Below are 24,145 nucleotides of genomic sequence, written 5' to 3'. Positions count from 1 at the left end.
GGAATCACATAACATTAAATCGATCGTTTCAGTCTAGTAGTCAACTTATCATTAAGACACTCGTTATCCTACATCACATAGAGACCAAACATATAACTGATCTTACGGGCGGTCTATAGATACCTCAACAAGTTCAATCAATAAATTCGGACCCAAGTACACGTCATTGCCTAAGTAAAGCATCTAAAACCAAATGTGCCAAGTTTGAATGAATCAATCTGAATCCAATCACCACAAGTAAATACCAAATCATCTAACACGCCATAATGCAATGCAATGCAAGATGTATGGATGCAATGCCATGCCATGCCAATGAGGTGCACACACGTACTCCGAACGAAAATATCGACATCTCGGTAGCACAACCCAGTGTGACTCGCGAAGTCTGAGTGCCACCCGTCCCGAATCTTTGCCAAACAGACAGATGGGACCCTGGCTAATTGTTCACAGGGGGAGTCTCACCGGCACCACTTTGAGGGACCCGCGGAGTCTATGCACTAACAAATGATTCTGGAATAACATCGGAATCGGCCATGCAATAACGATGCCCGGATATAACCATCGAACATCGGCTATAGTCACTCTAAAGAGTTTATCAAAATACCAGTTTCACTCAATCAACGATACTGGATCATCACCGGGTATCGACCATGCATCCTGAATATGAGAGAATGTATGCAATGCATATGTCAATGATTTCGGAATTGAACCTCGGACATCGGCCTTCTCACAATCACTCAAGTAAAAGAGTTTGCCAAACACCAATTTCATATAATTAACGATTCCGGAATGGATCTTCGGACATCGGCCTTTTCACAATCACTCAAGTAAAAGAGTTTATCAAAATACTAGTTTCACTCAATCAACGATACCGGATCATCACCGGGTATCGGCCATGCATCATGAATATGAGAGAATGTATGCAATGCATATGTCAACATCAACCACCAAGTTCAATATCACAAGTACCAATAATGGGGTACGCCAACGATGTATCATATCACAATACCAACAATGGGTATGCCAACAATATATCAATATCACAATACCGACAGTGGGTATGCCAACAATGTATCTATATCACAATACCAACAGTGGGTATGCCAATAATGTATCTATATCACAATACCAACAGTGGGTATGCGAACAATATATCCGAACCAAGATGGATGATAGGATCTAATCTCTATCAACAACTCACGGCATCGAGCCAACACAATAGAATTGTCAAGCACAACACAACGGGGTAACTAGTCCCAACACACAACAGGTCAATTTACATTGTTACCACTTTCTTAAATCAGCCTATTAGCTTAGAACAAGTAATCTCACCTTGCACTCACAATCATTCATCACGACTCTTTTTTTAGAACTCAATAACAATCGTTAGTGTATTTTATCCTCCCATCTATCAACTAGGTTCACTAGTAATGGCATAACACAATAATCACATGTTACGGGAATTTCTCATCATTAGACACAACAATAGGTTTCACCCGCTACTTTCAAGTCACACATATCCACTGATATTAACAAAAAAACAATATCAAACAACCTAAGGAATCTACAGGCCACAAGCCTAAACACACAAATCACACAACAATACAATCCTAAGATTCCATCCTAAATCACTAATTCCTATACATACATTCTGCGTTCCTTCTAATACACGAATATATGAAACTAACCGGAGTCTACCGAAAGGGAAGCCATAACCTACCTGGCAGCCGAACAGGTGCCATGAACCCACACGTTGTCTTGTCTTTTGAAGCGTCTCGAAATAAAAAAAAACTCTAACACATGTGAATTCTATGTAAGAAACCATGAATAATGATACCCATATTGGCTACTTTCTATTCGGGTCAAATTCCAACCCTTAATTTAGGAAAAACGGGTCTCAAGGGCAAAATGAGAATTTTATGACCAAAATACAAATTCAACACCAAAAGGGAAAAACCCATTACTTTAATTATAGGAATACTCAATTAATTCTTAAAATTATCATTTACATGAAAACCCCCAAATTTAGGTCTAAGAACCCTAACTTTGATTCAAGAATTTCAACTCTAAAATGGAAGATTATTGGTTAACAAGACTAGATAAATCATTATCTAGAATAAATAGCAACATTAAAATTATTAAATCACAATCTAGGAAGCCAATTCGTTTTTAGAACTCTTTCATGAAAAATCCCAAATTTGGGTTGAAGAACCCTAGGTTTGGCATAGAGATTTTTGGAAGAGGAAGGGTTTTAAAAAACCAAAATGATGGATTAATTAATGAAAACTATTAAGCATGAGATTTAGACCTTACCCATAGGAACAATCTCGAGAAATAACCAAGAATCCATTCATCCCCAAGCTTCCAAGGGAGAAGGTATCCTAAATGAGGTCCAAATCCAATATAGTCTCTGTTTTTCCTCTATTTTCATGCCAATATGACCTCAAAATTATTATTTTACGGAACCATTGGATTCCTCATGAAATTTCCTTGAATTTTGGCTTTTGAATCGCCTTATTTGGACTTAAAATGAAGGAGATATGAGGGTTTTTATATTGGACCCAACTTCAATTTTCTGCGGGACCGCTATAGCGGCAACCACTGCAGCGGTCCTAAGGGCTCTGTAGCTGTGCCGCCCCAGCGATAAAGGGTCCGCTGGAGCGGTCACCAGACACAAGATGACCCGGTCTTTCGGATTTTCGCCCCAGAAATCCGAAAGCTCATCCGGAACCCAATTTTGACAAACCAAATATGTAGATATAGGTAAAAATGCACTATGAACTCATTCGCGCACTAGAAATTCCCAACGGATATACCGTTGACTAAGTCAACTCCCGAGCGACCAAAACTCAACTTCCCAACTCAATTTTCGATCATCATCCGAGGTTCGATTTCAACAAACGAAATATGCATCCACATGTAAAAACACGCTATGAACGCACCCGTGACCTCGGATTTCCCAACGGAGATACCGTTGACTAATTCAACTCCAAAACCTCAATAACCATTCCTAAACCAAGTCCACAAATGCACCCAAGTGCATCGGGAGCCGAACCAATTCCACCAATGCGTCATAAATCAGTCTATGAACTTCTCAGAATCAATGGATTTCCAAATGAAATCCGTTCATCCAAAAGTCAACTCCCGGTCAAACTGTTTTCGCTTAAAGCTAAATTTTTCTAGAAAACATTCCAAAACCCAAAACGATGCCCAAGAAGTCAGGTCAACTATCTTCTCGGGTAAAAATAGTTCTAACGAGACTTAGGAACTGGTCAACAAGGGCAAAAATGGAAGAGTCACGGTAACGACAAAATGGGTCGTTACAAAACATAACATTTGCTTCATATGAAAATTATAATACGTAGCTCTCCTGTCCCCTATACATGTTGCTTCATAATTTGAAAGATAAAGAACGTAGCGACAATAACAATAGTTGGAGGGTAACTGTCACGACCCGACCAATGGGCCATGACGGGTACCTGGAACTGACTACCGAGCAGCACTAATTATGCTAACCATCATACCCAACCTGTACACACATGATCTCCAAGGTAATACATATATATATATATATATATATATATATATATATACATAAGCCCTCACGGCTACCAAAATTCTATAAAAAATATACACTGGTGTATTTGTGAGACATCTGTTACCTACGCATATGTATCTACGAGCCTCTACTAGAGTACTGAGACATAAGGATGGGACAGGACCCCGTCATATCCAAATATGAACATAAAATAATGCATCAATAAGCTGCACCTCCGGAGTAGTGGGGTGCTCCTGTATAAGCTGGTATAGCTCCTAAGAATCTGGGCCGCCTCCCTGTCTACCTGTGGGCATGAACACATAGTCCATAAAAAGAAAGGACGTCAGTACGAACAATGTACTAAGTATGTAAGGCATACACAATAACATGATAAAGAGATGCAAGAGTATAAGATAAAGGGCTAACCTATAACTGATTGTCTCTTAAGGCGGAGTCATGCATGCTAACTTATATAATAATCAACATCATATCATGTAAGCATATATATAACTGCCCGACCATATAGGTACGGTGTGATCATCATTAGCCCGCGTCCAGGGTAAACATTTCAAGCCGCCCACTAGTGGTGTCTGCCCGGCCATATAGGCGCGGTGTAATCATCGTCATAGCTGCCTACTACGCCTATCGTAGTGGTGTCTGCCCGGCCAACAAGGCACGGTATAGTCTTATATATACATAATCTAAAGCATGCATGAGAGCTCAAGTAAAAGCTATATCTCTACTGGAGTGACATAAGGTCGGGAGCCTCCGATTACATTATGGAATGATCCTCATCGCTATGTATCACCTTAAAGGAACTAATATCATGAGGTGAAGTATCAACAAGAAATGACATCAATGGAATCATAAGGATAAGAATATCAAGCTCATCATAGCGTCATTATCATCATTATTATCATAGAACATGGCTCATCTCCAACTCATTAGAAGTTCTAACTTTCATCTTTTGGGATGTAAGGAGATCGTGAGATATAGAGAAGAAACCATAACATTGGGGTCATGCCTTTGAAAGAAGGGGACTAGCCTAACATACCTTTACGTCGCTCTAGCTTTACCGACTAAGTGCTCCCCTCCAATAGTCACAATTCTACATTCAAGAGAATTCGTGTTAAGGTTAGATAACCGGAAACATGCTTTGGATCTCAATTAACAATCTAAGAGCTAACGAAAATTGGGCAGCATCTCCTTTGTTTTAATGACTTCCTCCACATAATAAACAGCTCCCAAACATCAATAACAACACCCACAATATCTTAATCAATAATATTATCAAGCTAGACATTATTCAATTCTCAACATTCCTTATCAAAATCATCCATAACCCTAATTACCACCCAACGTTGTATTCATTCACATATAATGCTTCGTTAACATCCTTAATACCATTCATAACAAGATTATACCCATGGTATGTCAAGAACTATCATTCAAGTCAAGTCACTATTCAAAAATTCCATTATTTTCACATTTGAGCTCCATTTTCTACTTTCTTCCTCAATCCGAGTCTTTCAATCACTCAATATTCTTATTAACATGAAATGAGCATAAAACTCACCTTTGATTGTGTAGGAACGATCTTTGAATGAAGATACTTCACTTTGGAGAAAATCCTAGCTTTAATTTCAAAGTAATCCTTGACTTCCACGAGCCCTAGAGAACATCCTTGCACTTGATTCTAATAATCTTTCCTGTTTAATCTTGATTTATCATTGGTTTATATTGATATAGTGTGGGAAGGCTCTAGAGATGTGGAGAGGGTTGGAGAAGATGATAAAATGAAAAAAATGAGCTTGGGTCGTCCATATATAAAAAAAAAAAAAAAAAAAACTGACCCGTCGGGCAATTATACGATACGAACGACGAAGCATCGACCAGATCGACGGGACGTCGATCTGACCGTCGAAGTCATGAAATTTCCAGTGAGCAACTTTCGTTTCCTTTCATTCCACGGTGAGAAGGACGGTCCGTCGAACTGATCGACGGAGCGTCGATCTGCTCCATCGAATGGTCTTTGGCTAAATCAATCCTACGGCACAATCGATGAAGCGTCGACCCGTCCGACGGTACAAAGAACGACCGTCGAACCCCCCTTTCGCAGAACTGCAGTAAAGTTTCATTTTGACGAACTTTCCTCCCTTGCCTCAAATGTCTTTGGAATCTTAATTAGAATCGTCAAGTACCCCTTCTTACTTGCAGGGACATCATATACCTCTCACTCTGCATTAGTCTATTTACCGCACAACGACATGAAAATTTTTCGAGGTGTCACAGTAACGACGATAGGTCACTCGGAGTCTTCTTATGATATCTCTTCTGAGGTCAGTCTTGCATTGCGCGCGCGCGCGCACACACACACACACACACACACACATATATATATATGTTTTTATTTTCATTACAGAGTCGCGCTATAGTTAGCCGGGTAGGCACTTATATGTGCACCTAGACGTGTTTTTTTCTTTACCGAGTTGTATCATAGACGGCCCGGCAGGCACGTAGTTGTGCATTGCCACTGATCAGTTGGGCAGAGATGATGATGAGCTCACCCCACAGAGGGATATATATTATTATATGATATGATATGTTATAAGCCTCCACTGTGAGGAATGATTTTTACGAGCATACAGTTATATGCACGTTGTGGTTATGATTGCCCTCAGCTGCTTGTTTCAGAGTTCAGGTTGCCTCTATATCTCTCCTCTTGTTATTTATATTTCTTGTGCTTACATTTACCGCCCTACATATTTAGTACAAATTTCGTACTGACGCCTTTTTGTGCGTTGTGTTCATGCCCACAGGTGCTGATAGACAGGTCGGTGCCCCTCCTTAGTAGGACCCCGAGATCAGCGGTCGAGTGTCGTACTCCTCTTCTTCGGAGTTACCGGTCTTGAGTCCATATGTACTATTGCATGTGTGTGTGTGGTTTTGGGGTATATCGGGGCCCTGTCCCGACCTGTTGATGTCGTGTTACACTCTTAGAGGCTTGCAGACTAGCGATCATCGTATGTATATATGTTTTGGTCAAGCCTTGTCGGGGTTTTTTTTGGCTAGCTGTTATCACCGTTTTTATGGCCTCGTCTTCCTTGGTTATATATATTGCTATCGTTGGGCTCTTCTGCGTGCAGATTGTTACATTTGATTCTTGTAGAGTTGTTTAGCGGCCTTGACAGCCGATATTCATATTAAAGGTCCTAGATGCTAGGCTTGGTTCACTCGGACCTTCGTGTGCCAAGTGCCAACCACACCCCCGTTGGGATGTGACAGATGGAAAGTTATCTCTGGGCTGTGGGCGGAATGGCTAGTGATTGGTAGCTGGTGTTATGGTGAAAGTCATCTCTGGATTGTGTGCGGAGTGATAGGTACATGGACTTCGCAGGTCCCCCGTGGGTCATGACTATCGAGATGTGAAGGTTTCCGTTCATAGCATGTGTATACGATATGAGATAGTTGGCTAGTGCATTCCATTGCATAGCATTGCATCGCACATGCATTCATATTACATCCATTCGTATCTCTGATTCTGGTTGTTGTATTTGTTGTTTTGCATGGTCGTTTCAGCCTTGATTCTTTGGTTGTTGATTCATTTGAGATGTTGCGTGCTTGTTAATCACTTACCTAGACACTTTTGGGGTGGTCTTTAATTTTTGCCCCTCAAATTGCTGGTCTTTAATTTTTGTCCTTCGCTTAAAAAGGTGGCCGAAAATATCCCAAGGTTCTGGGTTCGAACCCCCGCTCAGTAAAAAAAAAATCACAAGGCAAGGCTTTTGAAAATGCCCGCCTCATGCGACAGACTTTGCTTTAAGGCATAACTAAAAGTTTGTCCATAAGGCAAAGTCTACCGTCTCCGACAGACTTTTAGTTATGCCTTAAGGAAAAGTGTGCCGCATAAGGCAGACTTTTTGCAAAACCTTGCCTTGCGATTTTTATTTTTATTTTTATTTTTATGACTAAGTCGAGGTTCAAACCCAGAACCTTGGATATTTTAGTCGAAGGACAAAAATTAACGACCAACAATTTGAGGGGCAAAAATGAAAGACTACACCCAACGAAAGCAATCGTCCAAATTGCCCGGATATCATTACATTTTGCAATAAACCCTTAAAAAATATTGCCCAAAGACGTAGCTGCGACATATAAACCAATTCAGACCGTCTGTTCTGCTATGTCTCGTAGCATCCCAAAAGTGTTAAGTTTTCCTTTTAAAAAGATGCAGAACAAGAATATTAAAAATACGGTTAAAAATGTGTCCTCAATATTATACCCTCTCCTACAACTAAACAAGTGATTATTTTAGACTTCTACTAGTATGCATCAAAGTATTAAACTTTTCCTATAAAAGTATTAAACTTTATTCATGTGGTAAGAAAGAATCCCTTTTTTGACCTCTTTTGATATAAGTGAAAGTATTTTTAAGACAACCATATGCATTGATTAACTAATCATAAGGGGGAAAAGGATGGCAAATAAGAAAGATATGCAGCGTATCAATTGATGCAGTTCTACATCGATAAGAAGACACGAGTCCCATTTGACAGGAAAGATTAAAGTTACGTAACGTGTCAATTCTAGAATTAAACCAATGCTGATAATTGAGGAATCAGAATATAGTATAAAGCTGGAGGTTCAAATGATATTACGTGTATCAAGTGGGATGTGGAGAATTCCACATAAAACTAAAATACGTGTCATTTAAGGAGATAGTTCTAGTCCAGAAGAAGAAGAATGGAGAACCCATTTACCATTTATGTAACTATTTTGGTTATGACCAAAGAGGGCATCGAGATGTTTTATTGCTGTTGGCTGCTACTGATTCTCCTTTTCTTAGATTCTCTCTTCTTTCAACTTTAAGAAATAACCTGGCAGCAGATGTGCTCTCAAGGAATTTTGCACATGTTTTTTTTCTGGGAATTTAGAGTCGGTGCAATGTGGACAGATTTATCATCATTGAACCTTCCCTTTCAATTTAAGTGAATCTATCCGACTAGATATGAAATTTGAGCAGAAAAGTAAGATTTTTTAAACTTGTGATCTTAAATACATCATATACTTATAACTTTTTATGGTTACAAGTATTTTAAAACTTGTGATCTTAAATATGTCATAACATTTATATAGTTATACAACTTTCTCATTAAGGGTAAATGAGGAGTTTAAGTTAAATTGTTAGCAAATTTAGAAATAAATTATTCTTTTTGAAACAAATTAAACATAAACTGGAATATATGGAGTTAAGAGGGCAGCTCGATGCACAAAGCATCCCGCGTTAACAGAGTACGGAGAAGGGTCGCACCTCAAGGGGTATGATGTAGATAACTTATCCTAATGCAAGCATTAGTGGTTGCTTCTTCCACAGCTCCCCTGGCCTATAGGTCACACCGAGACAACTTTACCATTGCGTCAAGACTCCTCTTCCATTGCTGGAATCTATTGAGTATAAGAGAAAAATTTGTGCCCACGTTGTGTGGTATAGAGACCTTAAATTGATCAATCCTTTGTGCTTTATTCGCTTAAGAAACTGAATCACAACTCACATATTTTTTGATCTGTTATGTAATAGGGGATCTCTTGTACTCGTTGAGATGGTACACTCATTAAGAGCTGGGGCTGATTTAGCATTTAACTTAATCTGTTCGGAACTGAATAGATTTACTTTATATTTGTGCTAAAAATCAGGTAAAGAAATATAAATAATCGATTGCAAACCCCGTAAATCAAGTGTGTTGTAATAAAATTTCGAACTTGAACCCGTAAACTTCTGAATCCACCTCTAATTGAAAGGGTCAAATTAAAACAGTCTTACGCTTTCTAACTCTGTATACGATGTTTAAATAATTAACAATTTTAGCAAAGTAATATACGTACGGCTATGTATTAAAGGAACATAAAGTGATTTCAATTCAAGCATATAAAATATCTTTTTGTTCTGGCAGCATACTAAACTAATTAAATACTTTATCTCATGTTTCATTAGTGTTATCAAAGTATAAGGAGGCCTTTTTATACGCTAATAATAGTAATTGGAGCCAAGAATCAGTAGAATCTGTAGAAGATGCCTTATCACAGCTATGCCTGTTAACCGGTTCCAACCGGAACCGGTTAGGGGTTCCAAAACCGGAACCGCCTAACCGGTTCCGGTTTACCGGTTTTAAAGTCCAAACCGGAACCGGTCCGGTTTGGATTGCTTAAAATATATTTATTTTTTGTTTTTTGTATTATATATATATTATAGTATTTATTTGTATATTGTAGCTATATTTTCATATGTTATACAACTTTATAATTAAAGTTTAAATATTTACTGACTAACAGCCTAACAGCAAGTCAGCAATACAGAATAGTGTTTTTCGTATACATATATATGTATAACTTACATATACTTATATATATGTATAACTTAATATATATATACTAAATATATGTATAACTTAATATATATACTATATATACTTATATATATGTACTATATACTCTATATACTTATATATATGTATAACTTAATATATATACTATACATATCTACTATATATACTATATATATTTATATACTATATATACTATATATACTTATATACTATATATACTTATATATGTGTATAACTTAATATATATACTATATATACTATATATACTTATATATATGTACTATATACTATATATATATACTTATATACTATATATACTATATATACTTATATATGTGTATAACTTAATATATATACTATATATACTATATATACTTATATATATGTACTATATACTATATATATATACTATATATACTATATATACTTATATACTATTTTTTCTTTATATACTATATATACTTATATATGTTTAAGTATACTATATAACTTAATATACTTATAAGTATATTCTTAGTATATTTTAGGTATATTCATAACTTAATAAAAGTAAAAATATGAACACAAGTAAATAGAAGAAAGCTCAATGAGCCATATATTTTATTCATTCTTGGATAACATTTATTTGCAAGTTGTATTTTTTTTAACCTGCAAATAATACATGAGTTATACAAAAATAGTACAATAATAAAATCATCAATTTTGAACCATTTCGTTAATTTCCCCCACATCATATTCGTTCATGGAAATATCTTCAAAGTCTTCCATTTGGTCCGGTCCACTAGCTATCAAATCTTCAATTTCTTCCTCTTCGCCTTGCTCCGCTTCTGAGTTTTGGTTGCGTCGCTCCGATCTAATCCAATCTCGAATGCACACTAGTACTTGCAAGCTAAAGCCGGATAATGAATGTCTATGGTCTCCAATTTGCTGTCTTCCTTGGCTAAATGCGCTCTCCGAAGCCACGGTTGATACTTGAACCGTAAGGATATCTCGAGCCATTCTTGAAAGTACTGGATAGCTTGCCTTGTATTTCTTCCACCATGCTAAGACGTCCACCTCATCCAGTTGGTTGATATCCACATTTGGCTGCATCAAATAAAAGTTAAATTCATCAAAGTTTGCAGTAGAAGAAGAAGAAGAAGTTGGCTGTGAATGTAAAACTTTTAAACCCGACAAGCTCTTTTTGCTACTCTGAGAAGTAGTAGGGCGTGGAGCAACGGGTGTAGCACGTTCTTCCAAACTAGAATAATGAGTAAAAACTCTTCTAAACTCATCATCAATAGCGAGATCGGCTTCAGCTAAAGATGGTTGAACTCCCTCTTCAATTTCTAAAAATGTATAAATTTGACTAACCAAATTTTTAGTATAAGACACTTTTAAACAAGGATTTAAAAGGGAACCCAATATAAATAAAGTTGGGATGGGAAAAAAATACTTCTTAAATTTGATTATCATTTCAAAAATAGCCACTTGATAATCGGGTTTATATTTATACTCTTGTAAAACTCTAGCTATTTCCGCTAAGTAGGCTAAAATTCCGGTTACCGTGGGATAAAATTGTCTAGAAAAAGCAAGAGTTGCATTATAAAAAATTTCTAAGAGTTCAATACATTCTTTAACATCTTCCCAATGCCTAAAAGTTAACCAATCCTCACTATCAGTATTATATTTGTTGTGAACTTGTTGTATGGGAATCTTATACTCATATGCTTGTTGTAGCATAATGTAAGTGTAGTTCCACCTAGTCTTAATTTCTACTTGAATTTTCCTAGGTCTAAGGTTATTTTCCACACAAGCATTCTTAAAATCTCTAATTCTTCCCCTATTAGCATTACAAAAAAGAAACGCAACAGCATTTCTAACTTTTTGAACAGAATCATCAAAATGCACAAGACCATCTTTAACAATTAAATTTAAAATGTGACAACTACATCTTACATGAAAAATATTTCTTAGAGGAGGGTTTATTTCTCTTTTTAAAATACCAATTGCCTTTGTATTATTAGAAGCATTATCTAAAGCAATACAAAGTGTTTTTCTATAAATGTTAAAAAATCTCATTATAGTAGACATTGAATCGGCTAAAAATTTTCCATCGTGACGACCTTTTCCTTCGTCATATAAAAAAGCTATAATTCGTTTTTGCATAACCCAGTTGTCATCAACCCAATGACATGTAATAGCAAAAAAATCTAAATGGTTAATACTAAGACCCAAATCAGCGGTAAGACAAACATTACAATTTAAATAACTAAATACATGGCGCAAATAAAATCTATATTTTTTAAACAAATCTATAATATCGGCTCTACAAGTACTTCTAGGAATACCCTCAAATAACGGGTTATAACAACGTTGAATGTAAGTAACAAATCCCAAACCCGAGGGAAAGGAAAATGGTAAACAATCATAAGCTACCATTTTAGCTATTTCTACGCGTTCTTTTTTCTTGTCATACTTAAAATTTCTACCGGTTCGTGGGTCTATCCTCATTTGAATCCCCCCCCCCCCCCCCCCCCACATTTGAACCCGTTTGTTCTCCCCAAATATCCATATGTTTGGTTCTCATATGACCATTTAGTGTACCCGTTCCACCATCCTTACCAGTTCCTTGCTTAAAACTAAATACTTGTCCACATAGGGTACACGTAGCTGTTTGGTTTTCCCTATTCTTAGTCATAAATTTCCAAACTTTAGCTGTTGGCTTACGAGTTCTAGGCGGTTTGTCTTGTGTATGTGATTGTGCAGGACATGTATCTCCTATGGGATTTTCGGGGGGTTGTGTTTCATCATCATCATCATCTAAACCTTCATTAAAAGTGTCGGTAAAATGTTGTTGCATTGCCTCATGACCTAAAAGTGGATTATCTCCACCAACATCAATACCTAAATTAGGTGTTTCTTCCACAAATGTTTCCTCATTAAGCACACCCCTAACAGTACGACTACTACTACCGGCACCACGTCTTAATCTCTTTGACATTATTAAATAGAATTAATTTAAATCACAATCAAATAAATCACAAGAAAATAAATTACAACAAATTAAATTGCTAGAATTAAATTGCAAAAATTAAATTGCGAAAAATAAATTGCTAGAATTAAATTGCGAAAAATAAAGATAGAGTTGGAACGAAGGTACCAAATTGCCGGATTAATTTCCAACAAAGTGAAGGCAGCTAGAATTGCAAATCCACCAAAGCTACTTCGGATTATTGCAAAATCACCAACTCCACCAACAATATTATAATTGCAAAATTAATAATTGAAAGTTGAAACTATAATAAGACTTTGTGGCTAATTATTGCAAAGTAACTATAATTGAGAGATTGAGATTTGAGAGAAAGATGAAGAAGAGTGAATTGATGTGCATCAAAATGAAAATGAAGAAGGGTTTATATAAGGGTGGGGATGGGTTAAAGTGTTAAAAAAAAAAAATTGGGGGCCAAAAATTAAAAAACTGACCGTTTGGCAACGGTCATTTTTGCAAATGGACCGTTGCCAACGGTCCATTAAGCCCAACGACTCTTTCATTTTTTTTTTTTTAATTTTTACCGGTTTAACCGGTCCGGTTTCCAAAATATTGGAACCGGACCGGTAAACCATTACACGATTAACCGATTCTACCGGTTCCGGTTCCGGTTCCGGTTTAACCGGTCCGGTTACCGGTTAAAACCGGTAAGGCCAAACCGGCTGCCAGCTTTAATCACAGCTACTATATTTAGCAAAGCATCTCCTAGTAAGGTAGGAAAAAGTTGTATTTTAAAAAAAAAAAAATTGTTATAAGATATTTTTATCTTTTCTTGGTGTATTCGACAGACGAAGCACCTCAAAAGCTAAATTCCCATTTGTCCAGGATATTATTATCAACTCCATAAAGTAGTATTCCTCATTCTTATGAAGCCAACAAACTAAAGCCATATGTGGTTTATCCCCAATATTAAGTATAAAATAATTAATAAGATATGTTTCCCTAGTGAAGGCCCGATCGGGAAGTATCCAACTATGGAAGACTCTACGTAACTTATTTTCACTGATAGCGTAATGGTATTTTTATATTTTTATTATAAGTGCAATTTAACCTGTTGTATCATGTTAGGTTAATTAAATTTTTTTTGCCAAAAAACTATAATATGTACACAGTGGTGTATCTAGCCCAGTAAGTGGGGGTTCAATTGAACCCCTAATTTTCGAAGCGGAGCATAAATTTATGTGTAAAAAATTATTAAATTGTAATAAATAATATATATGAATCCATAACTTTTGAAGTATAATGGGTTCAATACTAAACATCTTAAGATTGAACCCCTAAATTTAAATCCTGGATCCGCCTCTGTGTATAGGTAAAAAATTTATATATACACATAGATTAATGAATCTCGTTAACACAAGCAGCTAGCAAAGCTTCCAGTGTAGTAGCTAAGGGGATTTACTGAAAAGAAAAAAACTAAGGGGATTTAAAACTATATTCACTTATTCAGTCATGTGTTTAATTTCCAATTGTGACATGTTAGTATTTTTGGAATTGCCTTGTGTTCAATTCCCTCTCTGCCCCTGTTCGTAAGCCTGATGAATAATACATATGGCTTCAACTGAACACAACATTTTCAATATGGAATACAAATATATATGTAGAAATCACAAAAAGAATTAAAAAAAAATTACTAAAGGTTAAACCCATTATTTCAATGTGTAATGAATTCAGCAATAAGAATCTCAATATTGTAACCCGTCAAATATATATCCAGGATCCACTTCTAAAATACATATATTGCCAAATTTACTACGGTAAGGATGTGCATAATTAACTGAGTGTTTTTAAACGAATAAATTAAAGATTGACACTAGCTAGTAGATGAGTTAAATAGCTTTTCGAAAGCTAAATGAACGACAATAAATACTATAACAATCCCAGCCCTCTCTATTGTCTCTATCTGTTGTGGTTTAGCTTTGCATAGTGAAGAGACATCTGCTGTGATTGTTGAGAGTTACGTTATTCAAAACATAGCCAGCATGTTTAATTTTTAATATCCGTATGTCGACAACGTTTTTTCTGACAAGTTAATTGGGTTCCGAATCTTTTAACTTATAAATCAAGCGCACCTTCTTTTTATATCTTTCTCTATAGTACTCATATTTTTTTTTTTCTCCTGAGAAAAAGGCCTATATATAAAGCCTCCTCCTTTCCCACACTATCAAATCGTCCACAACAATATTTCTTCACACAACGACGTACAATTTTTTTTTTTTTTAACCAAAAAAAAAAAAAAAAAAAAAGGATGTCTTCTAGAGGGGCTTGTGAACCACTAGCAGCAGGGAGAGTGATAGGAGAAGTAGTAGACAGTTTCATTCCGAGTGTGAAAATGAAAGTGATATACAATGGGAGCAAGCAAGTCTCCAATGGACATGAGCTCATGCCTACTGTTGTTGCTGCACAACCTCGTGTTGAGATTGGTGGTGAAGACATGAGATCTGCTTATACACTTGTAAGTCTCCTTATACAAACTATCTACATTCTTACCTGCTTCCTCTCTTTCATTTTATATGGCAACTAGAACTTGTGGTTTTAAACACGTCTTGATACGTTTCAAAAAGGCAGTTCGGTGCACAAAACATCCCGCGTTAGTGGGATTCGGGGAAGGGTCGCACCCCAAAGTTTGGGATGTGATGCGGACAGCCTAACCTAATGCAAGGATTAGTGGCTACTTTCACGACTCGAACTCGTGACCTATTGGTCAGAGACAACGTTATCGTTGCTCCAAGGCTCCCTTCCATGCCATGATACGTTTATGTGATTATATAACATCATGTTAAAGAGATTTCAAATACATAAATGTATCATTATCTTCGGAATACACTAAAAAGAAAACGAAATTAATGTCTCTGTTTTCCCATTTCTGATTGTTGATTCTTTTCTTTGGGAAAGATCATGACGGACCCGGATGCTCCAAGTCCCAGTGATCCGTACTTGAGGGAGCACCTCCACTGGTAATCCTCATGCTGATGATTCAAATTGTGCAAAACAAGTAGAATGCAAACTTACATTTCTTTTTGCACTATGTGTATGATATTCACGTTAATGAGCTTATAATATCAAATTTCAGGATTGTTACAGATATCCCTGGTACCACTGACGTCTCTTTTGGTAAGCCTGAGAATAATGGTAACTAGAAAAATAAATTAAACTCGGACTAAGGTAACTAACTATACTTCAAAATATATGCAGGACGGGAAATAGTGAGCTATGAGACACCAAAGCCAGTAATAGGGATTCACCGCTATGTATTCATATTATACAAACAAAGAGGAAGGCAAACAGTGAAAGCACCAGCAACAAGGGACCAATTCAACACTCGGAGTTTTTCAGCAGAAAATGGATTGGAATGCCCTGTTGCTGCTGTCTATTTCAACGCCCAGAGAGAAACTGCCGCCAGAAGAAGATGAAATAATTAAGCATGTGATTCAAATAAGCTCTGCACTCTGCTTTGTGAAGACATAGTAGGGACAATATACGGGCAAAAGTATTATTGCTACTACTACCACTACAAAACGTTGTGTACTTCCCCTCGCGGATTGATTCAAGAGATTTAAGTGTCATTGTCAACCATATTATAAGTTCATAACCGATTAAATATGGTGTTACTCTATGTTTAATTTGTTTGTCGTATTCTCAGCCTCAAGTTTGCACTATTTCTTTTTATTTGTATAATGTGCACTTGCAAGTTGACCATGGCCTCATTTAAGACTTAATCTAATTATTTAGATCTCAGTTATTAAATCCGTTTATTTTTTAGGTCTGAATCTTCATCTGATTAATTAAGATGTATAACAAAGTTTTAATAGCATTAAGATGTTCAAGAATTTCTACATAGATGGTTGTTCACTAATTTCATTCATTCATTGCTACCGTCATCACCGACCACTATCAACTACACATCCACCACCCACCATTATCAACTACCACCAACCCACAACCACAGTTGTTGTCAATCACTACAATCAATCGTCACCACCACTAGTCACCATTTATAATCATCACCACCAACCACCATTATCACAGCTACCACCAATCCACTACCGTAATCACCACCATCGATCGCCACTATATACCGCTAACCACTGGCAATCTGACATCATTCGCCGCCACCATTAGCTATCACTATTATCTACCACAATTATCATCTGTTACCACCAACTACCGCAACCACCACTAGCTACGATCCATTACATTACCATTAGCGAACACGATCCCCAATTGTTGCTATAACTACCACCGCTAAGCATCACCATTATCCACCATTATATAATTTTAAAAAAATATTTTGTTGATATAGTATTAGATTAATTAGTATTTTACTAAATTTTTATACTTATTAATCTTTTAAATAAAGACAAACTTTATATATGCAGATATTTAAAAAACAAATCGTCTTAATTTTTTAGCATTTAAATCTTAATACAACATCTTAATATTAAATATCTGTATTCAAATTCAGACATCTAAATCTTAATGTACATATTAATATTCAGATGTGTATTCAAATTCAGACATCTTAATTTTAATAGAAACAAATTCAGACATCTTAATTTTAATAGAAACAAATAAGACCTAAGATTGCAATTCACACAAATACATGGTAGAAATGGGCAAATACTCACTTTTTGAACCATCCAAAGTATGGAAACGTTTAAACTTCGGATTATTCCGCACAACTTGGAAAATAGGAACTCTACACAAATGTTTTTGGAGTTAGAACTATATCGTTCAAGCTCCAGGAATTTTAATGTACTTTCGTAAGTTCGAACTCCAAAAATTTTAAGTATAATAAACTAGATTTAGGTGTTTGAGCTCACGTTAACGACAAAAATTTAGGTGTGACAATTTAGAGAGAAATAACTTTGAAAGCAACTGTGGCAGCAGATAAGAAGCAGGAGGAAACAAAAGTAATAGTCAATTCAATTAGTTCCAGATCTGGAATATTAGAATCCAAATTACGAAAAAATATGATGACTACAACTGATTTTGGAGGTTCTTCTCCAGCCTTTTTTTGTCACTTCCTTCTAACAACCTTATTGTTGTTTTGACCACAAATACACTAGCATGTCTCTTGCACTTCAAGATGCATTTCTTTTCCATCTTCAAGTTTCAACCTTCAATAAAAAAATTGATAATGTAGCATGTCAGCTCATGAAAACATTTGATAAGCATTTTGATTCATATAATATTAGGTGAAATATCTTGTAAGAACACTCACTAGTAACCGCACAACCATAGTAGAGGTGTAAGTTTTGACATACTTGATTTTTATCGACTTCAACCTTGAAAGTGCAGCATAGATTTTAAGGGTATGTTGCTGCATCCTCCAAACACAATCACATTAGAGGAAGAAGGGATTGATATATCTCTATTCACATTCAGAGGTGAGGTAGAAGAAGAGTTCCACCTGTCAAGAATCATTGACTTTGTTTAAGCTAAGAAATCCAGATGACTTTTCCTATTAAGATCAAGACGACATAGTCACAGACAAATTAAGCAACTATTTTTACAGCAACGGTAATTGACAAATTGCTGAATTTTACCCTCGGTGGTTCTAGTTTCAGCATCTTGCCTGAAGTTTCAGGTTTTGTAATTGTTGCTTCCCTTTCTTGTTCATTTGTGCTTGAAGAGTTCATTTACTTTTTGTTTCTTTCACCGGCACTTGTTGGAAATGAAACTGTTTCAGTCAATCCACCAAAAGTACGTTTTCAAGAACTTTCTTCTTCTAATTCCACAAGACTTTTATGAGTATTGAGTGTAATGAAGAATGCTACCAGAAAGATCAGTGCATTTGAACATGCATCTGTGGTTGCAGCCCTCCCAGAGAAGTGAAGTTTCTAAAGAAGTAAAAGTATTTATTGGTTTGATCGAGGCACGTCCCTCAGTGCAGCAGGAGAGTCCATTTAACTGGTTTCTGTTCAAGTCCGTTAAAATTGAGACAATGATCAAATGTATGATCAATGAAACAGCATAATTGTATTTACATGTTCTTACATGAAAACTCAATTCTAATGACACTGAATTAAGTAAACGTTTTAAACTTAAAAAAGAAAGAAACAAAGCCAGGGAAGAAAGAATACACGTTGTTGCACCTTATAATCAACATTCACAAGAACTAATTAATCAAATATCATATAATTAACTTTAAAATTCTAAAAGCTTTGCTATAGCTTCAAAAGAAATCTTAAAGATTTTTTGTTTACACTATTTTGCTGATCTTTCCAACATTGAGCGACTTAATTCCCAATTGTTGTGGAGTTGCAAGAGATCAGAAAACAACTATGCTGCCGATGATTGAAATGGGAAGCTGGACTGCAATAAGAAATAACCAAATTTTGTATGAAGCAGAAAATACCCAACAGGCACAAACAGAATGAAGCATTTTAACAGGTAAATATCTCATTACCCTTATGCAAACACGTCTTTTGAGTTATGAGCAATACTGGCTTCCATTATGGCATGGAAAACCTCCAAAAAAGAATCAATGAGGTTTTATGTTGTGTTTACGATATGTCCTAGTCTACCATCTCCAAGGCCTTCATGTTGAATTCAACAAAAATGCTTTTTTCAGCACACCACATTTTGATAACTTGAAACTGCATCACCCCATATTCTCAAAGCTTACAACTGGCTATACATTTCAGCAAAAGAATGTAACCTTTGAATCTAATGAGGATGATATTGACGCAGGCTTTTCCTGCTTGCTTGAAGAAAATGGAACAGGTAATTTGCACTTCTTGCCTGCATCATTCATTTTTGAGGATTTCACTTAATACTTACATAACTTATAAGCTACGTTGAGATTTCCAATTCACATTTGCAACTCATTTGAACTATCATCTAACAAAGAGATCTACAATCTCTTCCAATTCCTTGAGCACTGTATATTTAACACAATGAAAAACTAAAAGTTGCTGACACCTGCAATGCCAATTAGTTTGTTTAACACCAGGAAAAATTACTTGTGAAAAGATTGTACATATTTAAAATCATTATGTAATAAGAACGGTTTTAATCGAAGAGAAATGTAAATTTGACATGATTAATACAAAAAATACCATTGGCAAATACGTGAGCAAGTTCTTACTAACAGTGTCCACGGTTATGTGCAAATATGACAGACAACAAAGATATTAAGCTATAGATTCACTTTCAAGAGACTTAAAATTTTCAAAGCTTGATATTCTTAGATAGACCAAACTCTTAGCTTCATAAACAAAAAACACAAGATCCAACTATCCCAGATCATTGAAATTTGGTCTTTTGCATTTCGAAATGTTAAACTAAATGGACATGAAAACTTGAATGAATTGCCTTTTCAGAGGAAAAACATATCGGGGGAAACGCTAATAAAAGAAATCAGGAATTTCAAAATGTAATTAGTTTCATAACTTTATCATTATGTCATAGACATACACTTACCCGAAATGTCATATTTCAGCAACTCCATGTATTAAAAAGGCTTAAAATTAATTCTTCATACTTGATGTTCTAAATAGACTATAAACTAAATCAATACGGAAGAACTGAAAGAATTATACTTTAAGAGGAAATATACCAAAAAACAGGTCAAGTTGAAAAGAGCAACGTCAATGAGAGTAGGTTAATTAAAGCATCTAAGTGTACCTATAGATGTTTGAGAAGACATCATGCGTACATAAAAATACAATTTGTATGGAAATATTTCAGAAAATGAAGATAACAATGTAGTTTTCTAACCTCCTTCAGGAGTGATAATAGTAAGAGCTCTTCTTTTTGGAGGCCGGATGTCAACTTCAGGAGATGAGACTGTAGTCCTTGAAGGATGAAGGAGTTTTCGCTTTTTCGATTCAACTCTTTTATCTCTTAGTCGGGACAAAAGTAAATGTTTGCTCTCAGGCGACATTTGTGCATATCTAGTACGACGGCTCAAATTTCTGTCAGCAATTCGTCGGTCGAGGGTTCCGCAGTAAATTCACAGTACCTTTTCTTTCATATATTCCTGTTTCAAGTATTTATACTTCCATTAAATTAATTTTATAGGTTTTTATAATCTGGAAACAATACATTAGATCTATATTTTGTTAATAAAAAGTTAAGACAAAAGTAAATTACTCTAACAGAAAGACAGGTGAGAACAAATGACATACATTTGAAATATATTTTTCAAGACAACTATATATCATAGAGACTGATGTTATCCGGCAGAAGTAATACATACCTTTTGAGTTATTGATTGGTGGAGTACTATTTTGGTAAACCTGTTGAAAAAGACTCCCAACAATATTTTGTTAGTAATTTTCATGTATATGAGCAAGCATCTTGAATATGTACAACGCAGAACTACTAAAAGTCATTTATACAGACCTGATATTGCACAAAAGTACATAAGAAAAAATGTATTGTATACGACAGAAACAACTAATACCGCGAAGAAATTCTTACTACATATATTTATGCATTAATAAAGTTATATCTATAACTACCATAAGTAAAATCACAGGCGAACAGTCTCCATCGTTATTAACTCCATTGTGATTAAATGCATAAACGAAATATCGCATTCCAATTTTAATGGGGAAAATACATGTGAAATTTGTGAGAAAGATATTATGTCGAACGCTAAAGGCGTAAACCGGACATCACTCTCCAATCTGCAGTGTCTTGGACTTTGTCATTTCTTTTCCAAATACTTTATAATTTAAAAACATTCCAATATTGTCCATTAGCAGTGGAAAAAATGTACCTGATGAGAGGTGCATCTATTGTATGACCTGTAAAAAAAAAACATCCAAAAAAAGTAATTCAGTTGTTTCAAGCATATAATCAAATACCTTAGATGCATAATGATGTTACAGCACTAAGTCAGTAACATGAACATTATATTACCCAAAGCACTCACAACGCCAAAAATAGAAAAAGCAGAGGAAAAGAATTTACTTTCCAGAAACAGCAGCTAAAAAACTAAGTAAAATACATGATATGAGGCAGATCATTATTCAAATGAACTATGAACCAGATTTGGACACAGTTAAATGAAGATTACTCACTTATTAACAAAGACAAAAAGAAGAGAACATTACTGAAAATTAAATAAAAATGCTAATTAGATTTAGTATCGGAGAAGGCCGGATTTTGATCCATGAAATATCCAAAATCATATAGGTATGAGGTATCTATTTCTATTTTCAAACATGCATGTGCAAATCAGATACAATTGCTGATACGCACACTTAAAAAACCAAAAAAGAATGAAATTAGCTACTATTGAATTGAACACGTTGACGAAGAGATAGTGGAGAAAATTCATAAAAAGGAAGAAGAAAAACACTACCTAAAGCAGAGAAATTTGGTCTGAATTGAGGAGCAATACGAGGGAGAAGCGAGAGAGAGAGATTAGATCCCTTGGTAGTGAGTAGTGACTTTAGTTCCAAATTTGCCCCAAAAATGTAACACTGAAATTATAATTTTGCCCCTGTTCGTCCTTCCTATTAATGCCCTTGGATGACGAAACAAAGATGGAACTCACACTTATTTATAGTTTATTTAAATTAACAAATGTAACACTGAAATTATAATTTTACCCCTGTTCGTCCTTTCTATTAATGCCCTTGGACGACGAAACAAAGATGGAACTCACACTTATGTATAGTTTAAGACTAGATAGCGTATGCCTGTGCGCACACTTTAGATTATAGTGTTGTTTACCCCGGATTTAGGTAATCAATTGAATTTGTAAGTGGGTATAGGATATGTGCTTGGATCTCAATATATCATAGGGAAATGAGGTATATGAACGTTATGTAGCAAAGCAGTTGATGAAGTGTATTAGTGTTGCTAAATGACATGCAATACTTGTTTGAAGAAGCACAATGGAAATGAAAATAATTGTTATGGACCGAGTCCGATATTTGAGAGAGATTGCATATATGTTTTTCTATTACAAGTGTTCTTGGAAAATGAAGAAGCCAACCCTTACAAAGGAGGGGGATATGCCCTATTTATAGTGTGACTTCCATGAGTTTCATCCAATATGAATTAATAAAATAATAATAATAAGGACAGCTCTGCACGGATTTGGTGGGATTAGACTGACGGCGCCGTCTGACACACGCATGGTGGGTAGTTGACCATGACAGGACGCTACTGGCACGTGGCTCGCGTGTAACGGCCACCCGGACCAACGGCTACTCGGACCAACAGCCGTACGGGCCAACGGCTATACGGACCAACGGCCACAAATGCTCGGGTCACCGAGCTTGGTCGTTCCAATGACGAAGAAGGCAGATCAGTCGGTCCCCTCGCTCCACCGGTTTGCCTCGCATCCGATTTTTACCGTATACAGATAGCCCCACACTTCCCGGATCTCCGATCTATCGGAGTAACGGGGAGTGGATAACTTCTGAAACCGGTGGCCCTGTCAGCTCGTCGTTACCTTCTTATTTCTTCATTTTGAATGTTTGCCATTATTTTTTGTCATGATCGTTGGTCCGTTTTAGGACAGGTCGACTCATAGTCGTTAATTCACCATGCCCGTGGGACTTATCCGATGCTTCATAAGTTCAGATGTCTCCGAATTACGATAGGCATTTTCTTTAGGGTCGGTATTCTTTCAACCTTGGCAAAGTTTTTGATGTAGCAGTCCCCGTTTTGGGGGAATTTGCCGAGCTTTGGCTTGGGTCATTGTGACCTTGTCTCCTTTGTCGAATTTCGGGCACAATCCTCGATATAGAGTATGTGAGTGGGGCAGTGCTGGAATACGACGGTTACCATCGGGGCGAAGTCCTTTTAACAGAAAGACACCCAAGATTTTGTTATACCAGCTTTTGATAACTTTGCGTTTGCAAAATGTTTGTACATATGAGAATTTTAATTCCTTCTGCCTTTGCTGTAGCAAATATACGACGGGACACGATTCGTTACGATCGTTTGGTCCTTACATCGAAGGCTATGGCCGGTGACCGGGCCTTAGTTTTGCCGTAGCAAATGCTAAATGGGACACGATTCATTATGATCGGTTGGTCCTTACATCGAAGGCTATGGCCGGTGACCGGGCCTTAGTTTTTCCGTAGCAAATGCTAAATGGGACACGATTCATTATGATCGGTTGGTCCTTACATCGAAGGTTATGGCCGGTGACCGGGCCTTAGTTTTTCCGTAGCAAATGCTAAATGAGACACGATTCATTATGATCGGTTGGTCCTTACA

The 24,145-nt window shown here is 36.2% G+C and overlaps 1 protein-coding gene and 1 long non-coding RNA gene across 8 annotated transcripts; one reads left to right on the top strand and one right to left on the bottom strand.

Moving 5' to 3' along the window:
- Positions 1 to 15,106: 15,106 nt before the first annotated feature.
- Positions 15,107 to 16,588, top strand: LOC132634019 (CEN-like protein 1). Its single transcript, XM_060350346.1, has 4 exons — positions 15,107 to 15,407; positions 15,848 to 15,909; positions 16,026 to 16,066; positions 16,148 to 16,588. The coding sequence occupies exons 1-4, from the start codon at positions 15,201 to 15,203 to the stop codon at positions 16,363 to 16,365; spliced, it is 528 nt and encodes a 175-aa protein (XP_060206329.1). The 5' UTR covers positions 15,107 to 15,200; the 3' UTR covers positions 16,366 to 16,588.
- A 1,264-nt stretch (positions 16,589 to 17,852) lies between these two features.
- On the bottom strand, positions 17,853 to 22,431 carry LOC132631868 (uncharacterized). Of its 7 annotated transcripts, none has more exons than XR_009579138.1 (10): positions 22,272 to 22,431; positions 21,684 to 21,711; positions 21,159 to 21,198; positions 20,678 to 20,939; positions 19,365 to 19,699; positions 19,162 to 19,270; positions 18,502 to 18,872; positions 18,366 to 18,416; positions 18,177 to 18,275; positions 17,853 to 18,072 (listed from the first exon to the last, which is right to left on the bottom strand). It is a non-coding gene; the product is annotated as an uncharacterized LOC132631868 (long non-coding RNA). The 7 variants fall into 7 exon arrangements; XR_009579134.1 differs by lacking the exon at positions 18,366 to 18,416 and having other exon boundaries at positions 18,177 to 18,365; positions 18,502 to 18,635; positions 18,733 to 18,872; XR_009579136.1 differs by lacking the exon at positions 18,366 to 18,416 and having other exon boundaries at positions 18,177 to 18,365; positions 18,502 to 18,619; positions 18,733 to 18,872.
- Between the last annotated feature and the right edge of the window lie 1,714 nt (positions 22,432 to 24,145).

The sequence above is a fragment of the Lycium barbarum genome, chromosome 3 (assembly GCF_019175385.1).
Source record: "Lycium barbarum isolate Lr01 chromosome 3, ASM1917538v2, whole genome shotgun sequence".
Taxonomy (NCBI): Eukaryota; Viridiplantae; Streptophyta; class Magnoliopsida; order Solanales; family Solanaceae; genus Lycium; species Lycium barbarum.
This window is presented reverse-complemented; position numbering and strand designations above follow the sequence as displayed.